General features: G+C 38.1%; 1 protein-coding gene across 2 annotated transcripts in view; it reads right to left on the reverse strand.

The window, feature by feature from the left end:
• Nucleotides 1-3053: 3053 nt before the first annotated feature.
• Nucleotides 3054-20999, reverse strand: part of LOC122881629 (CUB and sushi domain-containing protein 3-like) — a 229266-nt gene continuing 211320 nt past the window's right edge. For both annotated transcript variants that reach the window (XM_044208068.1, XM_044208067.1), the window contains exons 62-70: nucleotides 19596-19669; nucleotides 18219-18330; nucleotides 10854-11033; nucleotides 10314-10379; nucleotides 9038-9196; nucleotides 8502-8614; nucleotides 7771-7858; nucleotides 6394-6535; nucleotides 3054-5523 (exon numbers count right to left, since the gene is read on the reverse strand). In XM_044208068.1, coding sequence (XP_044064003.1) covers nucleotides 5364-5523; nucleotides 6394-6535; nucleotides 7771-7858; nucleotides 8502-8614; nucleotides 9038-9196; nucleotides 10314-10379; nucleotides 10854-11033; nucleotides 18219-18330; nucleotides 19596-19669 — 1094 coding nt within the window. In that variant the 3' untranslated portion in view covers nucleotides 3054-5363. The remainder of the gene's footprint in view (nucleotides 5524-6393; nucleotides 6536-7770; nucleotides 7859-8501; nucleotides 8615-9037; nucleotides 9197-10313; nucleotides 10380-10853; nucleotides 11034-18218; nucleotides 18331-19595; nucleotides 19670-20999) is intronic.

Here is a 20999-nt window from a genome sequence, read left to right on the forward strand (position 1 = left end):
AAAAGTGTGAAAAGGTCAAAACTCCAGCAACCCTTGTAGTATACAGAACAACTTTATTGTCAAACCAACGCATTTTGGCCTTCTTCGGGGATGACCTGTCATGGATAAGCCCGATGAAGGCCACAAACCAAAATGCGTTGGTCTAACATTATGGATCCTGCTCGTGATTTATGATGAGAATTGCCCCGATAATTAAACATTTTTGTGCTCAGGATCAACAGTGATCCTGCCCCTCCACCCCAGAAAAACACACTTCTGCTCACCGTTGCTTTCATGTTAGGTAGTGTTGATAGTCATTGACCTCAGTTAACACCACCTAACACCCTTCAATTCATATCAACCAGAGACTTCCTCAATCTACTGTAGGCTTTTCCCCAATGCCCATGTGATTTAACTGTGGGTTAAAAATGTATTTCATTGAAATGATTATGGAGGAATTTACATTATTCATCCACTTTAAGATTAAAAAGGGTATATTAAACTATATAACTCATTTAGGTCCTGCTCTCGGAAACTGTTGTCCAGAATATTAAATCCCAGTCTATTTTCCAAGACATAACCTTTACATGAATTTCATTGTTATGAGCAATGAAAATGCTGCTACTGAGTGCACGAATCATTAGGAATTTGTGCTCTTAAAAATCAACCAGATCAAAATAGATTAAGCTCTGATTTCTTTAGTCAAAAATATGTAGATGAAAATGCTGAGTAAAATAATTAGTAAAAACATGGATTCTTTGTTTTAGTCCTGAGACAATTAAAACATAACATTCAGATAGCTTTACCTGCATTTAATGGTGTCAATAACTGATATTTTCTTGTTTTCCTTTCTCAACAGCTTCCCATTTGTAGAGAACAGTCCACCACCCTGCGGACATCTGGCCAATGAGAGCAGAGTGGTTGAAAATGGCTCATTAGTGAAAGACTGAAATATGCAGTGAGAGAGAAGCTAGTTAGTCTACTGACAATCCAGCGCATTAGAGCCAAAAGATCCATGAAAGCACACACAACTCATTATGCTTTGACACGCATGAGGGAGGAAAACCAACAACTTCACCAACTTCTGCTTCTCTCTGTAAACACAAGGCATTGTGATATACAGGATAAAGAGTGAAAAACCCTGCCTGTTAGAGGATTCTATCAACAGTGCTCATTCAGATCAATAAGAGTTCCTGTTGTTTTATGCTGGTGAGAACTAGTATTATGTACAAAACCGCCAGTGCTTCCATTTGTCATGCAACGTGTCAATATTGCTGGCTGTCGATGTTGTGGGGTGTGATTTCACGGTACACATTCAGCCCCTTGATGAAAGTGGAGGAACGCCACGGGGTATCTGAACATCAGAGGCAGCCAGGAACATCCCTTCATTGTACCCGCACATGCACCTCTGCAAATTGATTTTCTACAGCAGGCACATGCCCACGCCACAAGACCACAAATGCCTCCATGAACAGGACAGTGAAATCAGCTTACTGCGCTAACCTGCTCAGTCACCAGAACTCAATTGAGCATTTGTAGGATGACATGGTACAAACTGCAGCAGAAGCACACTGCTGAACACCAGAGAGGTTTCTCAAGGGATTCTCCAACACAGAAACCAGAGCTCTAATGAAGCTATATATTGTTCTAAGAGCAAGCAGGGGGTCAAGTCAGTGTTTAGAAGGCATTGCTATTAGTGTATTACACTGAGCATACACCTATACTGAACAAACACCCTGAGCCTATTTGACATCTCAGCTCAACACCAGCTTATATTACATCATCACCCTTTGGGTAAAATCTGCTTGATGAAGCTTCGGAGTAACTTCAATAGAAAATCCTTCTAGCAAATATTTCTAATCCATACACAAATCCCAGGCTTAGAATTTAAAGTATATGCTTAACCTGAAATCAAACTGGTTCCTGCCAGTCAAGTGTACGTTGTTTGATTTTTATGGGGCCTCTTCATCCTTTCTTCATTGAGCGTTCTGTGATCTCTGTCACACTCTCTTCCATTTTCTCTTCGATTGCTGCAATTAGCTTCATCTTAGTCAGTTACAATGATGTTCTGACAAACTGTCACCTCCTCATGTTGACAAGTTTGTGGCAGGTATCTACCTATTTGATATTTGAAGTTTGAACATTAACTTCAAATAAGATAACTTCAACATACTCTTCTCAGATACACTGCTGTTTTCCAGAATTATACAGTTTCAGTTACAAATGCACATATTATAGATACCATGTCATGGTAAATTCTGTTCTTTGTGCAAAAAACAGGTTTCCCTCAAATGCTTTGACGTTCATATTTTGCCTATAAATTTTTTTCCTATTTTCGCAGCCTTTGTTGTATCTCTACCAGAGTCCATAAATGGTCAGTCATCAAAATTGCCCACTCTGAAGATTTGTAAAAAAAAATAAATAAAATGAAATTACAACTGTAAGTCATCTTACATGCAAAGTAAAGTACATTCAAACGTCATTTCATTTTGTGCCCAGCTCTTTCTTTTCTAGAGTAAATTTCAGCCATCTATAACCACTGATAGTGACAGAGAGAGGGAGGTTAAATGAGACTCACATCACAGCGGAGACAAGGAAAGCTCAGAGTAGCTAATGCTGCAGTGTGACTGCTCTCGAATGTCTGGAAATGCAGATGATGGGAAGTCAAATTATAGTACCATTTCACTTCTTTCAAACTGTGTTTTAAAGGTTGAGACTGAATTTCTGCTCACACCAGGTGTTCATGTTAACAAGGATTACAGGCCGCAAAGCATTGCTACAGTGTCCCTTGGATGGAGATTATATCAGTGCTAAGCTTATTTTGGCTAAACCAAGCAGTGGTCAGCAAGTGGAAAACTCATTAGAAAATCTGTAACGGAAAGAAGCATTAGAATGAATGATAAAAGCTAAACCAAGCCATGACATCTCTATTAATAAAAGAGAATAGCAAGATGGAAGTTCATTATTTTATGTTTTATATATAAATTAAGGATTTATACACTGCTGATAAAGAAAAAATACAAAACATTTTTTGATCTTACATGACATTTACATGTGAAATTTTACACAACATATTCAATAACTTACAAATGCTTTATTTGCATAAAAAATATATCTCTTTACAAAAGTTTTGTAATATGTACATATTCATACACACAGGTTTTTGAATGGGATAACAATTGTGTGGTACATTTAAAAGTATTCTATTCTACTCTGGAGTCTGACTTGCTGTATGCTGTTTTTTACCAGATGCATTTCTTTTCTCATCCATAAGAAATATGAACCCGCAAAATATATTACATATCAATAACACAAGACATCTTGCCAAAGAATGCCATCAAGTATCAAAACTGTATAAATGTACAAAATGGACAGCAATGACAGGAATCAACATAGTGGTACAAAGTACTATATAGCAGCAATTGCTATACTGGATCACTTTTTGCCAACATGCACAGGTATGAAACTATGAGCTACTTTTCAAACACACCTCTTCTCAGATAAACCATCACAGCTGACATCACTGAGCTAAATCATTGCAAACTGTGCAGATAAATTACACTGATGTACTGTCTTACTAATGCAATGTATGTTATGTCGTCCTTAAAAACATATGCCCATACAGTATTCAAGGCACTGCAATGATGTAGAAATGTGATGACAGTGTCAAATTAATTTTTCACTTTTAAAACATGGATTGACTTGGATGATAGTACAATACTGATGGTGGCTCATGTTTATTAAGTGTGCAAAATTTTTCATGTATACTGTACATTTGTTGGCAGAAGCTGATGGTTCAGTAAGACATTGAAATAACCGTTTGTAGCAGTGGGTGTCAATAAAAGAGGCCAAAGCCGTGTATTCATCAAGTATCTCAGAGTAGGAGAACGGATCAGGAATTTACTGACTCAGGTGCGGTTTCCCAAAAGAATTATAACAAAACAATAAACACTGCTCAGTTTATGAAAAAAACAGAGATTATGTGAAGTTGCACTTGTTCTGTCTTGGAATTACTCTAAAGTAAGGCAGACACACGTCAAAACGTTTATTAACATAAAACAAGACAACAAGCTTCATCTGACCTCAGACTGCCCATTGACATATTTTGCACTTTGATTTACCAACATCCAGGCTTAAATAAACTTCTGGGAAACCTGGCCAGCTGTAGGTATTTTCAACTTTGTCAATCAATAAAACCTGAAATAATTAAGCAAGGAACTACTTTGAGATTATTGATACATACAGGCTCAAGGCTGGGGTTAAATCACTCTAATGTTAGTTTATTTGGGACACAAAAAGCTTGAAAATTATAGTAAGCAAAATTCCGTAAAAATAAATCAGTTTTCAGAACAGTTTCAATAAGTTAAGAACAGGTTAAACAGATGGATGATTTGAGTACAGCCCCACATGACCAATATACTGAAAGGTACAGTATGCCTTGACTAGACTCTCAAGACTAGCCAGCAATTTAAACTCTCATACTTAAAGAACATTTCTGTTAAAAACAAATTCATTGCACACAACTTGATAATAAACTCTAATGTTGACTTATCTCTTGTGAAGAAAATGTACTCTATTGTTGTCAGAGAACCTGCACTGTAACAATAAAAGCCCTAGCATTCCCAGTGGCACTCAAAAAATTGAAAATGTTTACTGCACTTCAGTAATTACATCCCTGGCCATATATTTTGTCAGTACGAGGTACCATCCAATTAAGAGGTATAATTGACCATATAACTTTGAACAGCATCAACACTATTTAAAGAGAGGCAGTTTCTTTTCTACTTTCTCCTCTCCTCTCATACACCCCACTGCTTGGAAAAAAGACTCTAAAGATTACATTGATCAACTCACAGTTGAGAGGCTCCTCACCTCTGTAAGAGAAAATAACTCATCAGGGTGAACGCTAGACTAAGACAACCCCTCCCCCCCAAAAAAGAAAAAAAAAAAGGGTCTAGATCTGGGGCTGTTTTATTGAAAAGAAAAAGTTTACATTTTTCATTTGGCATTGTGAAGTAACCCCTCTATATTTATACTACAGAGCATAAAATACTCTCTTTTATCTATATGCCAGAGGCTCTTTAATTCATAAAGACAACACTCACAGAGTGTAAAGAACCACTTCTCTTCACCGAACTACGGGAAGATCTGGAAAGGTCTTCCTTTCTCATTAATCTTTGAGATTCTGTATACGATCGAACTGCAGTGTTGCTGAAAGTGTGCTTTATGTTTCTAAGCAATTCTGTGTCTTTGTTGTATGTCATCAGAAACAGAAAATATAAATGTCTATATATATTCATGTTAAGCAAACAAGGAAAAGTTGTATTCTGCCTCTATGTGTTTCTCTTTCTCTCCTTCTGTCTTTCTCTCATACTCAGCAGACATCAAACCATGGTGCAGATGGTGTTGAGATTGGGGTCAAAGCGGACAACTTTCCCCTCAGCAGCTTTTGTGTTTGTGTTGTACATGGGATTCTCAAAAGTAGCCTGTCCATTGTTGTTCTCGTGGACAGAGCATCCTGTGTACTGCGCTTTATCTGTTTTCCTGAGGAAAAAAAGGAGGTTGCACATTAGTTGACAGACAGTGTCCTAATTATATCCACTCCTTCAAATCCAATTAACATGTTTCCATTATCATGGTGTGGACAGCTGCAGTAGGTAAATGACGCTGAATGGTAATTATTGATGAAAGATCAGTCAGAGGAGCCCTATGCCAGTTCACTGGTAACTAACATGAGTACAAAGCACGTCATAGGCTCTCCGTTTATGTACTGTCCACCCATCTATACACAGTACATACATTCATCCGTATTCTGCGCCCCTCCCTCCCACCCATTTCTTTCTTCTACTTTTTCCCTCCTTCCTACTCTCTGTAGGGTCCGGGGCGCAGCAACAGACTGAAGAAGTACAAGAGTTCAAGCTTGGCACATAATCTTTTGTTTTCGTTAATAAATCATTTAAACATATCGATTGATGGTGTGGTCCTTGCTAGTGAAGTTAAAGTTGTTCTCATTAAAAATGCCTGATGTATGCTATTGTGTAATGTGGTGTGGATGGTTGACTAATATTGCATCATGCTTTGAAGCCTCTCACACATAAGCTACTGTATCCAGTGAGGAAACTTCCTGCAGTAAAGCAGGCTGTGGAAGTGGGCCACAGTGTACTATCTACCTCATCTTGATGTGCATTTCCTTTGGCTGCAACTGTATAATCATCTACATAAATCTGGGTTTCTAAAACTTTTTCAACATCAGATCTGTGGTAAATAACTTTAAAACTCAACATGGGACACAGGCTCATGAAAACGTACTATTTTCTTTCTCAAGTGGGAACCAAACAGATATAGACCACAGTAGCTACTGAATTTGGGTTCCGAGCTACTATGGAAGACACCAGGACACTCTACAGTACATACCGCTGTTTGTAGAGATAAAAACCCAGGCCTGCAAAGATGAGGGCAAAGAAAGGCACGAGGATCGCGACAGCAACAGAACTGCTGTTGGTGGAGCCGTTGGTTTCAGGGTCAGTGAGTGTAACATTCTCTCTCACACTCAAACCTGGAAGAAAAACATTATATTTAGCAAAAGAATATGGAAAATAGTCAATATACAGAATATGTGAATGAAGACCATTTAAAATATTCAGATTAACAAAATGACAAACACAGAAGAAACAAAATGGAATAATAGAAAGATACGTATCATCTGCTGGTGACGCCGACGCCGATGATGATAATGAGGATGAAGGTGATCACAACGATGACAAGTTGAAGACGCAGCAGCCAGTTGATAAAGACGACAACCGTAATGATCATACTGATAATGATCATTGTGACTGTGATAATCTTGTTGAAGACAATCATGAGATGATGACAACAGGAAGGGTGAACACAAAGAAATGAATGACAATGATGTGGAAGGGAATAATCTACTTTCTGCTATATGAGTGTGGCAATAGGTGGTTGACAGCAGGTATTAAAGGCAATGCACTATAAATGTATGTATGCTGTCAATACAGAGCATATACATAGCTTTATTGTTTGAAAAAAAGGTATTGTAAATCTTTGGGTTATAAATTGAGTGTTGCCATTTAGCCTCAACTTCCTACAACTTGCTTTTACCATAGTAATAGTAGGTGTTACTAGAAACATTAGATCCTATTTGGGCCTCAGTTTGTATTTCAAAAAAACAATGTTTTAAATGAAAATGTCTCCATTTGGAAGGAGAATAATGGTTCTAACAGTGATAGTGAGGCAAAGGAGAAAATATGTACATGATAAAGATGTTTTCCTATCTGTCTCAACAAAATCTGGTCATATTTCCACATTTGCAATATTTTGTAATATAATCTGTATTTGCTATGATAGCAAAATAAAAGGTTTCCACAAAAAATTCAATTATCTTGTTAAAATTTTTAAAATTGCATCTATTTTGTCTCCCTCAAAATTCTGACTGATGACCACTGACGGACACAAGATTATCAGTGTAAATGTGCAGAAGGTTTCAAGTTTCCATATCACACTTGTAAGTTGCACATTGAACCACAATTGGCTTCCAAGCTAGTTGTGATGTCACAAATCATGCTTGCATGTACAGTATGCATCTTAAACTCTTTAAGGTGAACACAGGGAAACTTTCCTCCTTCAGCAGATGAATGTGAAAATAGCCATGTCAAACTCTGCTCATGCAGAACACATTTTTGCGTGGAGTGGGGGGTTTAAATATCATCTCTTTCTTTACTTTTATCAAAATGAAAGATGAGGAGTGACCAATGGAAATGGGACTTCACATACCAAGTCTCTGTAGTCCAAACTGTCCATAGTCTTTACCCTGTATGAAGCCTTGGAACACATAGCTGCCACCATCAGGCTCAGCTGAAACCTGGTAGAAAAAAAATAACAGAGCTCGAGAAACAGTATTTTTTTTTCAACGTCATTAATAAAATCTGCTTTTGAGTGTTGCATCTATTGCACACCACATCAAAAACTACATATACTGCATTTAGTATGACAGTCAACACATTCTGTCATGCTACTTTAGAAAATAACACCTTTGTTTTTTGAAACCCTGCTCTAGAAGCTGTGAAGTATGCTATCAATAGCTCAGCGGTGTGCAGTCACCTGTCACACGCTGTTATTAAGTGGACCTTGAAGTTTATTTTAGAAGAGGAACTTCAATTCCACCAACAAAAATTGTTCTGCAGTTGTTCCAGGTCCCTTAGATGTCAGGTGTGGCTGAGCTTATTCAGCAAATTGTCAATGTGGGAATGCTGAAATGATTCATAGAGAGTGCCTGGTGATTTGACGTACAGCCAATATAAATATATGTAAACAAAAAAAGACAATAAGCCAGGAAATTACTATCCCGCTTGTTGACACAGTTTCTTCTCATGTCTTGTGATTTTTTTTTTATGTTGGCACAGTAAGTAGGATGAGAAAAAACTAATTATTTATTATAGTTATTTAATCTTGGTTATTTTCATAAGATCACTGGTCAGCTGCTTTAAATTCCTGTGTATACTCACAAATCCGTCCATTGCCCAGGTCTCATCAGTAATCCTGCTCAAGGAGCTGTGGGCCAGCGCTCTCATCTGGTACAGCAAGAGCATTAACCGTTCCTCCTGGCGCTTGTACACTCCTACAAGGTAGAGGACAAGAGGCAATACGAGAAATTATGTGAATGAAGAGATGAGGCAATACGTGTGTGGGGGAATGATAAAGGAAGAAAAAAGAAAAAGAAGCAGAGAGAGGTAAGGAGAGAAAATAAAGAAAAAGAAGAGAAGATAAGCAGTAAGAAAATATGAGAACAGAAAAAACCGAGGGAGGAGGGGAGGAGACGAGTGACTCTTGAGTGGGCATTTAGTCAGTCAGCGCAGACTAATACATCCGTCTTTAGAGCCAATAGTTAATTTCCACTCTCATGCATGAGATCATTTGATGATTGACTGATTGACATGAGGCACCCTCAAAATAAATGGAAGTGACACGCAGCGGTAGTGAGAGGAGGAGAGGGGAGGCGGAGGGGAGGAAGTAGAAGACAGATGATTTATAGATGACTCACCAGAGAGCAGAAACTCCATGCTACTGTCGGTTAAAGTTACATTGACTTTTCCTGTCGTGGCATTAAAGCTTGTGACTGTCAAAGTCATTGGCTGTTTCAGGCCTTTGTAATCATATGAACCCTTCCAGACGAAATCAGGGGCAAAGACGTCGTCAGGAACTTCAGGAAAGAAGAAATGAAAGAAAACCCATTAAATAATGCCATTAAAATAATAGCATGAAAGAAATGAAAAAAATGCATATGTAGGAAAATGTGGTTATCAAAAGTTATCATTATACCAGCAGTGTCTAACATGTATCTTTTTAAGACACATCTAATCAATATTATGTTTTTAATTAAAGCTGAATACTTGCACCCGTGCTGCAAAATGGTAATTAGCTATGCAGTGGAATCAACATATCAAACAGCTGATAACAGTCTTTTCATTCAATTTGAATAATATCACATTCCTTATATGCTTTGACAATATCAATTAATGATAATTAAATACATTCTGAGAGATAACTCTGTGAACTCAGCAGAACTTTTTTAATAGTTTAACACTGATAAAACTTTTTGTAGCACTTCTACAGCACAGTCATTATCTACTTGTAATTATTTACTTGGAAATGATCAGACAATTATCCTTGCAAAAAGGTGACTGCCTGTAGTTAGCACCAGGAACTAAACCTAATAACAGTCAGAATAATTACCTGGTATTTACTAGATAATTTTCAGTAATCGTTGACTCAACAAGTTACATTTTAAGACATAGAAATGGGACTTAGATGCCACGTAACATTATTTTGCAATTGTCTGGCATTCCTAATAGTTTATTACTTTTTATGATATTGATTAAGCAAATGTAAAATGTAATTCTATAAGGGATAAATATTTAATTATCTTTTTGTATCAATTATTCACTCTTAATTATTTAGAAAGTACCACATATGTAACTGCAAACAAAGGGTAACAGATCATGTTTTGGCATAGTACAAACAGTACACATCAGGTTCTATGCTAATCACTTTCCTCTACTCTAAGAAATGCTGACTTTGATGTACAGCACTAAGACTAAGGACGTATGAAGACAGTGAAACTTCTATGATTTTGATGAACATATACACTGGGCATAGCTGCAGTTCTAACACTGAGCAGAGTGCAATGATATAGACTACAGAATTTGTACTGTCAAAGAAACTTTCTTATAGCTGAGGCTAATGCTATCAAAAAACAGATGCAGGACTGCTGACTTCTGTGGCTACCCGTTGAACAGCTTGCGCAATTCAAAACTCACCATTAATTTTAGGGCTTGGTGTCCCTGGTATGGGTTTGACAGTTTTCTCATGTGATTTGGAGCCGACTGCAGAAGAACATAAATATGTATGTCACAAAGATGTAGTGATACACAGAAAGGCTTAACAGCTGGAGGATGTTGGAAAAGTAAACACAGCTCAACTTTAACATGCTGCCTGCATTAAACTTTTCCACACTTGGGTAAGATCTCTGGTGGCTCAGTTTTAACAAACATTTACAAATCAACACACTGCTGAAACAAGTTCACAAAAGACTCTTAACAGGAATATTGCAATTAGTTGACAGAAAACATCACAGAAACCACAATGGTTCATTATATTTGATTAGTGTTTTATTTGACATAACTAACAGTGAGCAGTAGTGCAAATGACACATAAGATGGATTTTGAAATACTAAGCGTATGCACTCATCTAAACCCCCCTACCCTGCATCTTTAACAGTTGAACTTTTACTCCTTCCCCCCTCCTCCCTGCCATCTTCTCCATCATCTGCCCTTGTAGACCTCCGCCAACCACATACCTCTGCAGACAGGCACTTTGCCAGTCCAGCTGCTGTCAGAGCGGCAGACACGGTGCTCTGAACCCCCGGAGAGGAAATAACCTGGTTGACAGGTGTACACCAGGGTGTACCCGTAGGAGGGCAGGTCTAGACCCACAACGTCAGCATTGGCCGGGCTCCGCGGCTGCTTGCAGGAGTGAGCTAGAGAGCAAGGAGAGGGCAGACACGTTAGTACACACACATCTACACCCACACACATGTACAAATGTGAGCCAGATACACACACACACAGACCTAGAGATAGACAGGAAGACAATTAAGCACTCACTGGGGGGAGAGAGAGGGAGAGATGGGGGAGTGTCAGAAAATAAAAAGGATAAAAAAGGAAGCACGCACATTTTACAATTCAGAGTCCAGGGAACTATTAGGGAGCATATTGATACTTTAATATGTCATGTTTCTTTTCTGATATGAACATGGACATGGGAGACACTGCTTAATTTTAGACTGAATTTGCCTGCAAAATGAAGAGAGCTTAAATTAAATGAAAACAATAACTGTGTGAATTATTACAAGTCATTTACCCATAGGTTTGGCTTGCAAAACATAAGGTATCTCATGTTATAATGCTGTGCCAGTGCAACAGAAAGGTCTGGCTGAACTCATCTATCTATTAGATGATCTATTATCATTCAGCAATAGTTGAGAAAACATTCAGAGTTGTTTTTGTATTTCATGAACTAATGAAAATTTTCAAGGACGGGACCAAACTTGACTAAACTCACCGGTGTCCTTGCAAAATAGTGCTTAAGTGAATGTTTTTATGTTTTTTGAAACTTTGTTTATTGTTTTTTAAGTGATAAACATACAAAAACACATACAGAACACATGCCCCCCTCAAAATAAGTTACTAAATAGGTCAAATAAATAAATAAAATAAAATAAAAATACAGAAAGGAAGGAGTAAATGCAGCAAACTCAAATAATCCAAGGTTACATACCCAATTTCACTGTGCTGGTTACAACTTCAGTATGATCAACAACACTGAAATAATATCGTTGGAGTTCACAATATAAAATAGAGAGAAAAAACAGGAGATTAAATTCAGGAGAGACTATCCTATTTCTCAGGGTCTATCAGAGCGAGATATTTAACCAATACTGTTATCCTATAATCACATTTGCACTAAGGGTTCTCATGTAACTCAATCTCCTCTTCAACGTATCTTAGAAAGGGTCGCCAAATCTTACAGAATTTGCCAGTTGAACCTTGCAGTGTGTACTTAATTTTTTCTAACCTCATATAATATATTAGATATTCCTGATCCTGATTCCTGAGATGAAGGAATCGCGTCTTTCCATTTCAGTAGGATTAGACGACAAGCAAGCAGCGTACAGAATGCCAAGAAGTCACGCTGGAACTTGTTCAAAGAGTAGACATCAGAGGGTACTCCAAAAAGAGCAATAACAGGGGAGGGGTCTATAGTCACATCAAGGACCTCTGAAAGTGTCTTTGCTAGCTTGGAGCAGTTCCAAAATGTATGTAGATATGAAGTTGGGATCATTTTACATCAGTTACATGCTGGATCTATGTCTGGGAATCTCTCTGACAACTTCTCTTTAGTCCAATGTGCCCAATATGGTATTTTACACTGTAGTAGCCCATGTCTTGCACAAATAGAGGAAGTGTGGAATCGTTTTAATACAGCATCCCAAATTTAGTCTGTTATATCCTCACCCAGGTCCTGCTCCCATCTATGTCTAATGGTGGTGAAGGAGGACTTTTTTTTGGGTGAACAGTGCACCATACAGGTTAGATATTATGCTTTTAAATTATTGAACAGATGCTATTATGGAGTCAATATCAGAATTTAGGGGTAGTTCTGGAAAGTGAGGGACAAAATCACGCACCTGCAGGTATCGGAAAAAGTGTGCGCGTGGAATAACAAATTTAGTACGCAATTGTTGAAAAGAGGCAAAAAGTCTGTCTATATTCTGCCAAAGTACAAACGCACTATCCCACAGAGAGGGGGCAAACATATGGTTTGCATGAATTGGGGATTTTATTGAGAGCCTATACCATCCATAGTGCTGCCGGACCTGCTTCCATATTCTAAGTGTTGGTTTGACGAGGATGTTATTTGTGTATGGGGTAGTGTCTGAGGCCATAGATGCGTGGACTAATGCAGAGTGCTCTAATGAATGTTATTGTAAATCTTGCGAGTGTTTTCCACCATGAGGATGCGCGTATAGGTTGCAAGGTCACAGACACTTGTGGACACTGGAAGGAAGCAGAATGCTGACTGAAATAATTGAGGCTTACAAGTGCAGCCCATGTTCTGGAAGTCAGACCAGTGTAACCTGAAAAGAGTGTGAGCTCAATGGATACCAAAAAAAAAACAAAACAACTACAATATAAGTATAGATTTTTTTTTATAGTTTTTTAAGACTGTTTTGACTTTCTTGACTTTGACTTTCTTAGCTTATTATATTATGCTGTCTCAAAAAACAGGAAGCTAGTGACATGCTCATTGAGAATAGTGTTGAAAAGCTTAATTTACAAGCTTTCACTGAATCAGAAACTAGGGACAAAAGCTGTTATTGCTGTGTTGCCAAAACACAGGCCTCTTATAGACCATATTAAATATGTTCATTCTCTCATGAGTGGGTTGAGTATAATTTTTCACATTAACAAACTCTCTACAAAACAAAAATGTATGCAAATCACTCTGCACCACCAAAACACTGAGGGGTTGAACGTTCAGGCTCTGAGGCGTCAACAATAATGTGAAAATAGCGAAATAATTTTGCAGCTTGTGAGTGAAAGAATACGTTGCCAGCTGTCAAATGGGAGACAGCTGCAAGTGAGTCACAGTACCAAATTGATCCTTCATGGCGTCTTAATGACATTAGTGGCAATAGGGTGTGGAAGGGATGCCAGGAAGAAACCCAGTTTCTGGGCTTTATGAAAGATGAGGAGACTGCAGGAAATTCCTCTTGTTGGATATTACTTTTTCTGGTGTTTGATCTGGTAATATTATATGTGTGTGCATGTCTGAAGACATACATTTGTTAACACTCTGGTAAGAAAAATAGGTGCATCAAGGTGAAAGTTGTGTGCTGATATCCAGCAGGACTATTATTCATCTTATACTCAGTTAAACAGGGGCTATAACAATTTAGTATACATAGAGAGGACAACTGTATGTCACGTGTATGTGCCACCCAGAGCGTTTTCAATTAGTTGATAAATCTGCCTTGAGAAAATCGAATGTGGTATACTATATTTTTACACTGTATGAAAGAAGAAAAACTGCCTCATATTGTAAGTTGTAGATTCAAGACATAAAATAAATAAATAAATAGATAAATAATTAAATAAACTCCCTTCTCGCTTCCTGAGCACAGTCTATGTAACCCATTTAAAATGACAAACTGTCAGCACATGTCCAGAATGGTTGTAGAGTTTGTAGACCATGAATACTGAAGACACTTACAAGGCCGATGAATTGTGGTATCAAAGACATGTCATATCCCTCATCAAGTTCTGTTGACAATACCATGTTTATTTACACTTCAAACAGCACAGCGGGCGCTACTCCTGAGATTACATGAGGCCTCAAAAGACACTTTCACTTTTTCCATCACACAACAACGTGTAATGTTCTTAGTTGAAAGTTGGTATCTGATAGAGACAGAGTGCATTAGTTAGGGACACAGATAGACAGAGACAGATCGAGGCAGACACACAGAGACAGCCCTGCTGATGGCTTTCTGTTCGAGCCAAGGAGGTTGGCCAGCTAGAGACAGCAACAGCAGGTCACAGTCAAGAGGACAAAGTTAAGTTTTGAATTGTTACACTGTTTTTCTTATAGCATTTTTTTTTTTTTTTTTTAAAACAGGCAATCTTGTTAGCATGCCTTGCTGTACAAAATGACAAATTCTGCTGCTGGTCAGAGGCTGGCATGCATGTTTAGTTTGGCTGCTTACACTAGCGGTGTCTGCCAAGTAAATTTTGAGACTACTGCTGATTTGTACTTAAGGTACACTTACTGAACTTTTTTTAATACTCAATGGCACCCTCAAATCTCAAAATGTCAGTGTTGATGCTTTGGAACTCTACACTATTCATTGTTAAGTTTCAAAACATAAATGTGAGCTGGAAAGAAATTTGGGGATTTGGGGTGTGTACCTATAAGCAAAAATATTAATTTGATAGAAAGGTAATGTGATTAAGATCCAGTGATATTGAACTCTGACTTGTGTCCATTGCATCGATTACTTCTATTGTGTTGATACTCCCTCCAAGTTTTTGCTTTCACCCGCAGTACAAGATTGGTTGGCTTCACTTTTAAATCCATTTAAGTGGCTTCACAGTAACAGAAGACTATTTAATCATAGAGAAAGGTATTTTAGAGGATTTATGACTGCTTTGACTGAGGGTCAACACAGAGTGTCGGACCCATACAAAAGCACTCATACTCAAATACATATACATAACCACAGTTTTCCCCCAATGTATTATCGGCCAGACAGCCCTTTGGGTCTGTATGTCCACCTTCCACCTGAAAATGAATTCAGTTTTATTTTAAAGCAGAAATACACAGTACTTTGATTTATGTGTTTTGGATATCAAATGATGTAATAACTATACTCTTAAATTCATAGTAACCAAAAAATAGTAATATTGTTTATGAATGCACTATTCAATGATACATATTACAGTGCAACTTTACAAATTTAACAGTTTTGCTGCCAATACCTAATGGCAGAGTAACATAATGTTACATGATTTATGTGCAGACCTGTAAAATAAGAATTGTTTCTTCTTGGCACAAATAATGCTATATTCATACACCAACAGCAAATTTAAAGTTAGCATGGTCTTTTAATGACAATATTCTGAAAATAGAGTCTGCAGTATGACATGAATGTAGAACATTTACTGGATGTTTCTACCACTTACCTTAGCTGAGCTTATTTGCTGCAAAGTTAAAAGGCAAGCTAACTTAATTTAAAGGATATCTGTATTATGAAAAATAAAAATGTTTATTTAACTTACCTTCACCGATCTGTATGTAACATTAAGGTAAAAGTTTCCTCAGTTACAAATTTGAAAAATTTTAGAATTTATTCATGAAAATATGGGGTGCTAGAATCTGGCGACCATCAGAGATACATTTCTTGATTTGATTTCCAGTGGTAACAATGACAGGGTGAGGGCAGAGGAAAATAAATACATTTTTCAAGCTACCGCAGGCGATGGACCGAAGCCAGAGAGCAGCTCCAGGAACGTTGGCAACCTCAGCAGACACAGACAAACCTGGCTAAGAAACTGCACCTGCTGAACAGAGTGAGTCAGGAAAGTTAAAAGTTGACTCCTGACCTCAGCTCGTGTCTGTGCATTGCTCAGCAGTAGCATGCTAAGATGCTGCTGATAAAGTGCCTCATATTAAGACCTTTCAGACAGCAGCGGTAGAATCTTTACATGCATTTCCATAATAATGAAAGTTATAATATTATTATTCATTAGGTTTCCTCAGAGGAAATGCAAGACAACTGGTCGTCAACAACCAGAAAGTGACTTTAAGAGAATTACATTTCAAAGCCTAAAAGTTTATCTTCTTGTTTAGTGCTTTATCTTCCATTTCTGTTGAATTATTATGTTGTTTACTGGTATTTTCCTGTTTCCTTAGAAACACCAAGACAAACTGTGTCTCCCGCAGGACCATGCAATCTCAACCATTCAAAAATTTTGACAGCAGTGCATGCAGCCCTTGTAAGGAGCAGACTGTGTATGATCCACTTTGTATCAGTCATATATCTGCATGCAGATATTCCTCCTCACCTATCAAAACTTTTCCCAAGAAAAAATGTCAATTCTCTGGTTATAACGAAAATTCTAAGTGCCAGTTTGAGGAGTTTGCTGAAGCTTTAACCTATAATTCTGTTGACTTAAACTTACTCTGACATCTCTTTTATTTTAAGGGACCTGTCAGCGTACTGGCAATAAACGCCATTAAGGAGCAAGGGGACGCGCAACCTCCTGAATCATTCCTTAGTGAGCGGGATGACGGAGTCAACAGTTTAAAGATACAAGTGGAGCAGGAAAGGCAGAGGAGCTGTCGGGTGAGTCCAGACAGGGGTGTGTTTTGTATTCTTTTCCGCCGTCAGCTGTTCAAATTAATGTTTTAGAAATTTTTTGTTAGAAAATAAACTCTATGAATGACAGTAAGACCATAAAAGTGACAGACAATTTTGTGAATATTTTGTTGTTGTGTTCTATTGTAAAATGTTGTGTATAACTGTAGAAAATTTTGCTCTACATATTATAGAATATATATATACAGCATTTCAAAGTATTTGATTAAATGTCTTTGTTAAATGTGCTTGCACACAATCACATGCATGCACCCCATTTGTTTCAATGAGGGGAGACTAAATATTAGACCTATTAGATATAACACCTCTCAAATTCAACAGCACCACAAACAACAGCCTCCAAAACGGCCATTAAGTCGAATCAACACTTCTCTGAAACAATTAATAAAAACTGAACATGATAGCCCTCATGAAAGTAGGATTTATTGCAGTGATCTTGTATTAGACTGCATTAGTGTATTGCACAATAAAAAGACAGCATGCACATATTCAAGGTTTCACAGTCCTTTTAAAACTTCTCCTCCCACTAAAACATGCACGCACACACACACACAGACACACACATAAAGCCGTGCTGCACAGTAGATCATGTAGAGAAGATGGATAGGTATTACAATGTTTCTGCTCCCTCAGCACAAATGTCTCCGGGAAACTCAAGTGGGTGTTACATCTTGGGGCAGTTATGAAATCAAGATTACAAAATATAATTTGAATCCCCTTATCATCACACAGCTCAAGTGTTTACACTGTAAGTGCATAGTAAAATGCAGACTATAGTAAGATTTGAACTGGGAATATTTCCATGAAAAATGCTGCAGCTGAAAGGGATTTCACTGAAATACTGGATTACATCACAACTTTGAAAGCACTTGGCTAGGCAAAGTGACTGGGCTAAATTGCACAGCCCTAGTTTGGTGTTGGTGGACAGTTCAGGTAGTTCAAACAGAGTGACAGTAATCACGGTCAGCACCTCACTCTCAGAAAGACTGGGATGGCAGGTTGATTGAGGCGCGAGCTGCAATCTATTGGGAGGTCAAAGGTTATGGCAGGATTGAGCGAATAAGAAGTTGTACTGGAAGAAGGCATTGACGGGGGGGAACAGAGTGTCTAAGTAGCCAGCAATGCAGATAAACAGTGAGAAGATGCCAGAAGGGGAAGTGAAAAACAAAGACAAGAAGAGTGATATAAAGATATAGCAAGAGAGCATGAGGAACAAGCACTCACGGATACAGGTAGGCTGGATGCCGGTCCAGGTGAGATCTGGCAAACAGAGCCGTGTGGTAGAGCCCTGCAGTAGGTGTCCCTGTTGGCACTGGAAGTCTACTCTGCTGCCCACCTGGCCACAAACAGACAGCACACAAAGTGGAGAGAGTCAATACACTGATGTAAATGCCAATAGGCCCCCGGCATCAAATCTAAAGAGCTTGGAAAAAATACTGCACACTTAAGTTTTTTTCCTTTTTTAATGATTATCTGTAGTGTGTGGAGGCAGATGGAGACTATTCCTAGAGGCGATGGCCCATGTTTGTGTTCTCAACTGATGCACAGACATTAGAAAGTGAGGGAGCTGACTTTCTGGTAAAAATATAGAGCCAAACTGTTTTCTGTTATCTTAATAAATTACTTTAATTTTTAGCCATCATCCCAGTCGACGGTTTAAAAACAGCATCGACACATAACTTTCTCATTCGGTGGTGTCAAGATATTGGTAAAGTTATTCAGTAATGCAGAAAAACGCAAGACAGCCATTACAAGCAGTGATCCAAATAATAAGCTGCTTCTGCTTTCATTTGGGACAAATCTCATATCAGATATTCTACTGAATGTTCTGGAGAAATTGTTTGCACTTAACTTGTAAGTGACACTCTAAAAGCAACAGGGAGGAAATAAAATGAAATACACTGGCTGAAAACATCTTAAGGGAGCTACTGAGCATACACCAATGGTCATGATATAAATTTTTTTTGACTATGATGCATTTTAGCATTGCTCATTTTACACACATGCTTAAACTGCATAGAGTGCACATTATTATAGATCTAGATATGCACCATGTCTTTACAAATTCGCAGTGGTAGAGAAATCCGTTTTTTTTTTTCTTTCTGTGCAATCACCTGTGATGGATACAAACACACATCACTGCTTCATCGTTGCACATCAAATCATCTGCATACATGATGATACCTGAAACATCCAATGGAAACTGCCCATTTGAAAGAGGACTAAGTACAGGTAACACGGGTGAGCTGCAAGCTTTGAATGGTACTTTGATTTGGTATTTCTTGTTCACACTCATCTACCTCCGCCTCTCAGGTACAATAGCCAGGCTGCTTCAAATATTGATCACATGGAGATTTGCTGTATTAAGCTGAATTAAGTAAGTGAAGTATTTCACCGCATATCAAATATGTTGTGCTAGTTGAGTACCCAACATATATTTTTATGTTACATATCTGTTAAATAAACCTGTAAATAAACTAGGAATATAATTTTTCTGGTCCTGTTTGAAATACATTTGCTGGTACAAATTCACCTCAGAGTTAAAGAACATAACACTATCTGTATATAAAACACATCCATTGCAGGTTATACTCACTTTACCTTAAAGCCTGTTGTGTAATTCATGAAGCCATGCTCAGGTGTCCCTGGATTTTCACATGTGGTTCTTGTGGGCTCTGGAACAAGAAATCATTGTCACGATGAGCAGGGGAATTGCAGGAGAGCAAAAGTGAGAATATGACAGAGGGGTAATCATTGATAATGATGAAGCAATTTCTCTCTGGTGTACCATGTACCAGAGGACAATTACTGAAGTGGCGTTGTAACATGAGCAGAATTACCCTGCCATCTTTAGTCTCTTTGACTATGAATTCCTTGGCTTTTAAAAGTCTCAAGAATATGCACTTCCGAGACTTTTAATCATTAGTGAGACTAAATTTAAATTAAGGCACATTCATTTGATAAAATGTTTCTTCAGCACTTAATATTTCCTGCAACACTAAGCTGTAAATATAAAGCATTGCCCCTGAGGTAACAATATAAATAATGTATTTCATTCTTGTGATTTAGTTTAACATCAGTGCCAGATGGCAACACACTGATTCTAGTTCACCTTCAACTGTGCTGTGCTATTTATATTAGACGCTTCAAGAGAATCAACAGAGAACGATCATTTGGAAGACTAGTTAAATCAAGTGCTCTATGTTTTTCTTTAATTTTTTTTAAATGAAGGTTGTTATTATTAAGGGAAAACAAAATCCAAACCTACATGGCCCTGTGTGAATATAGTAATTGCCCCCTAAACCTAATAACTGGTTGGGCCACCCTTAGCAGCAACAACTGCAATCAAGCGTTTGCAATGTTATATCAAGCTTTTACAGCGCTGTGGAGGAATTTTGGACCACTCATCTTTGCATAATTGTTGTAATTCAGCCACATTGGAGGATTTTCGAGCATGAACTGCATTTTTAAGGTCATGCCACAGCATCTCAATAGGATTCAGGTCAGAACTCTGACTAGACCACTCCAAAGTCTTCATTTTGTTCTTCTTCAGCCATTCAGAGGTGGACTTGCTGGTATGTTGTGGATCATTGTCCTGCTGCAGAACCCAAATTCGCTTCAGCTTGAGGTCTTGCACAGATGGCCGGACATTCTCCTTCAGGAGCTTTTGGTAGACAGCAGAATTCATGGTTCCATTTATCACAGCAAGTCTTCCAGGTCCTGAAGCAGCAAAACAGCCCCAGACCATCACACTACCACCACCATATTTTACTGTTGGTATGATGTTCTTTTTCTGAAATGCGGTGTTACTTTTACGTCAGATGTAATGGGACACACACCTTCCAAAAAGTTCAACTTTTGTCTCGTCAGTCCACAGAATAATTTCCCAAAAGTCTTGATCAAGATGTTTTCTGGCAATAATGAGACGAGCCATAGCGTTCTTTTTTCTCAGCAGTGGTTTTCATGGTTTTGGAACTCTGCCATGCAGGTCATTTTTGCCCAGTC

Source organism: Siniperca chuatsi, linkage group LG9 (assembly GCF_020085105.1).
Source record: "Siniperca chuatsi isolate FFG_IHB_CAS linkage group LG9, ASM2008510v1, whole genome shotgun sequence".
In the NCBI taxonomy this organism is placed as follows: Eukaryota; Metazoa; Chordata; class Actinopteri; order Centrarchiformes; family Sinipercidae; genus Siniperca; species Siniperca chuatsi.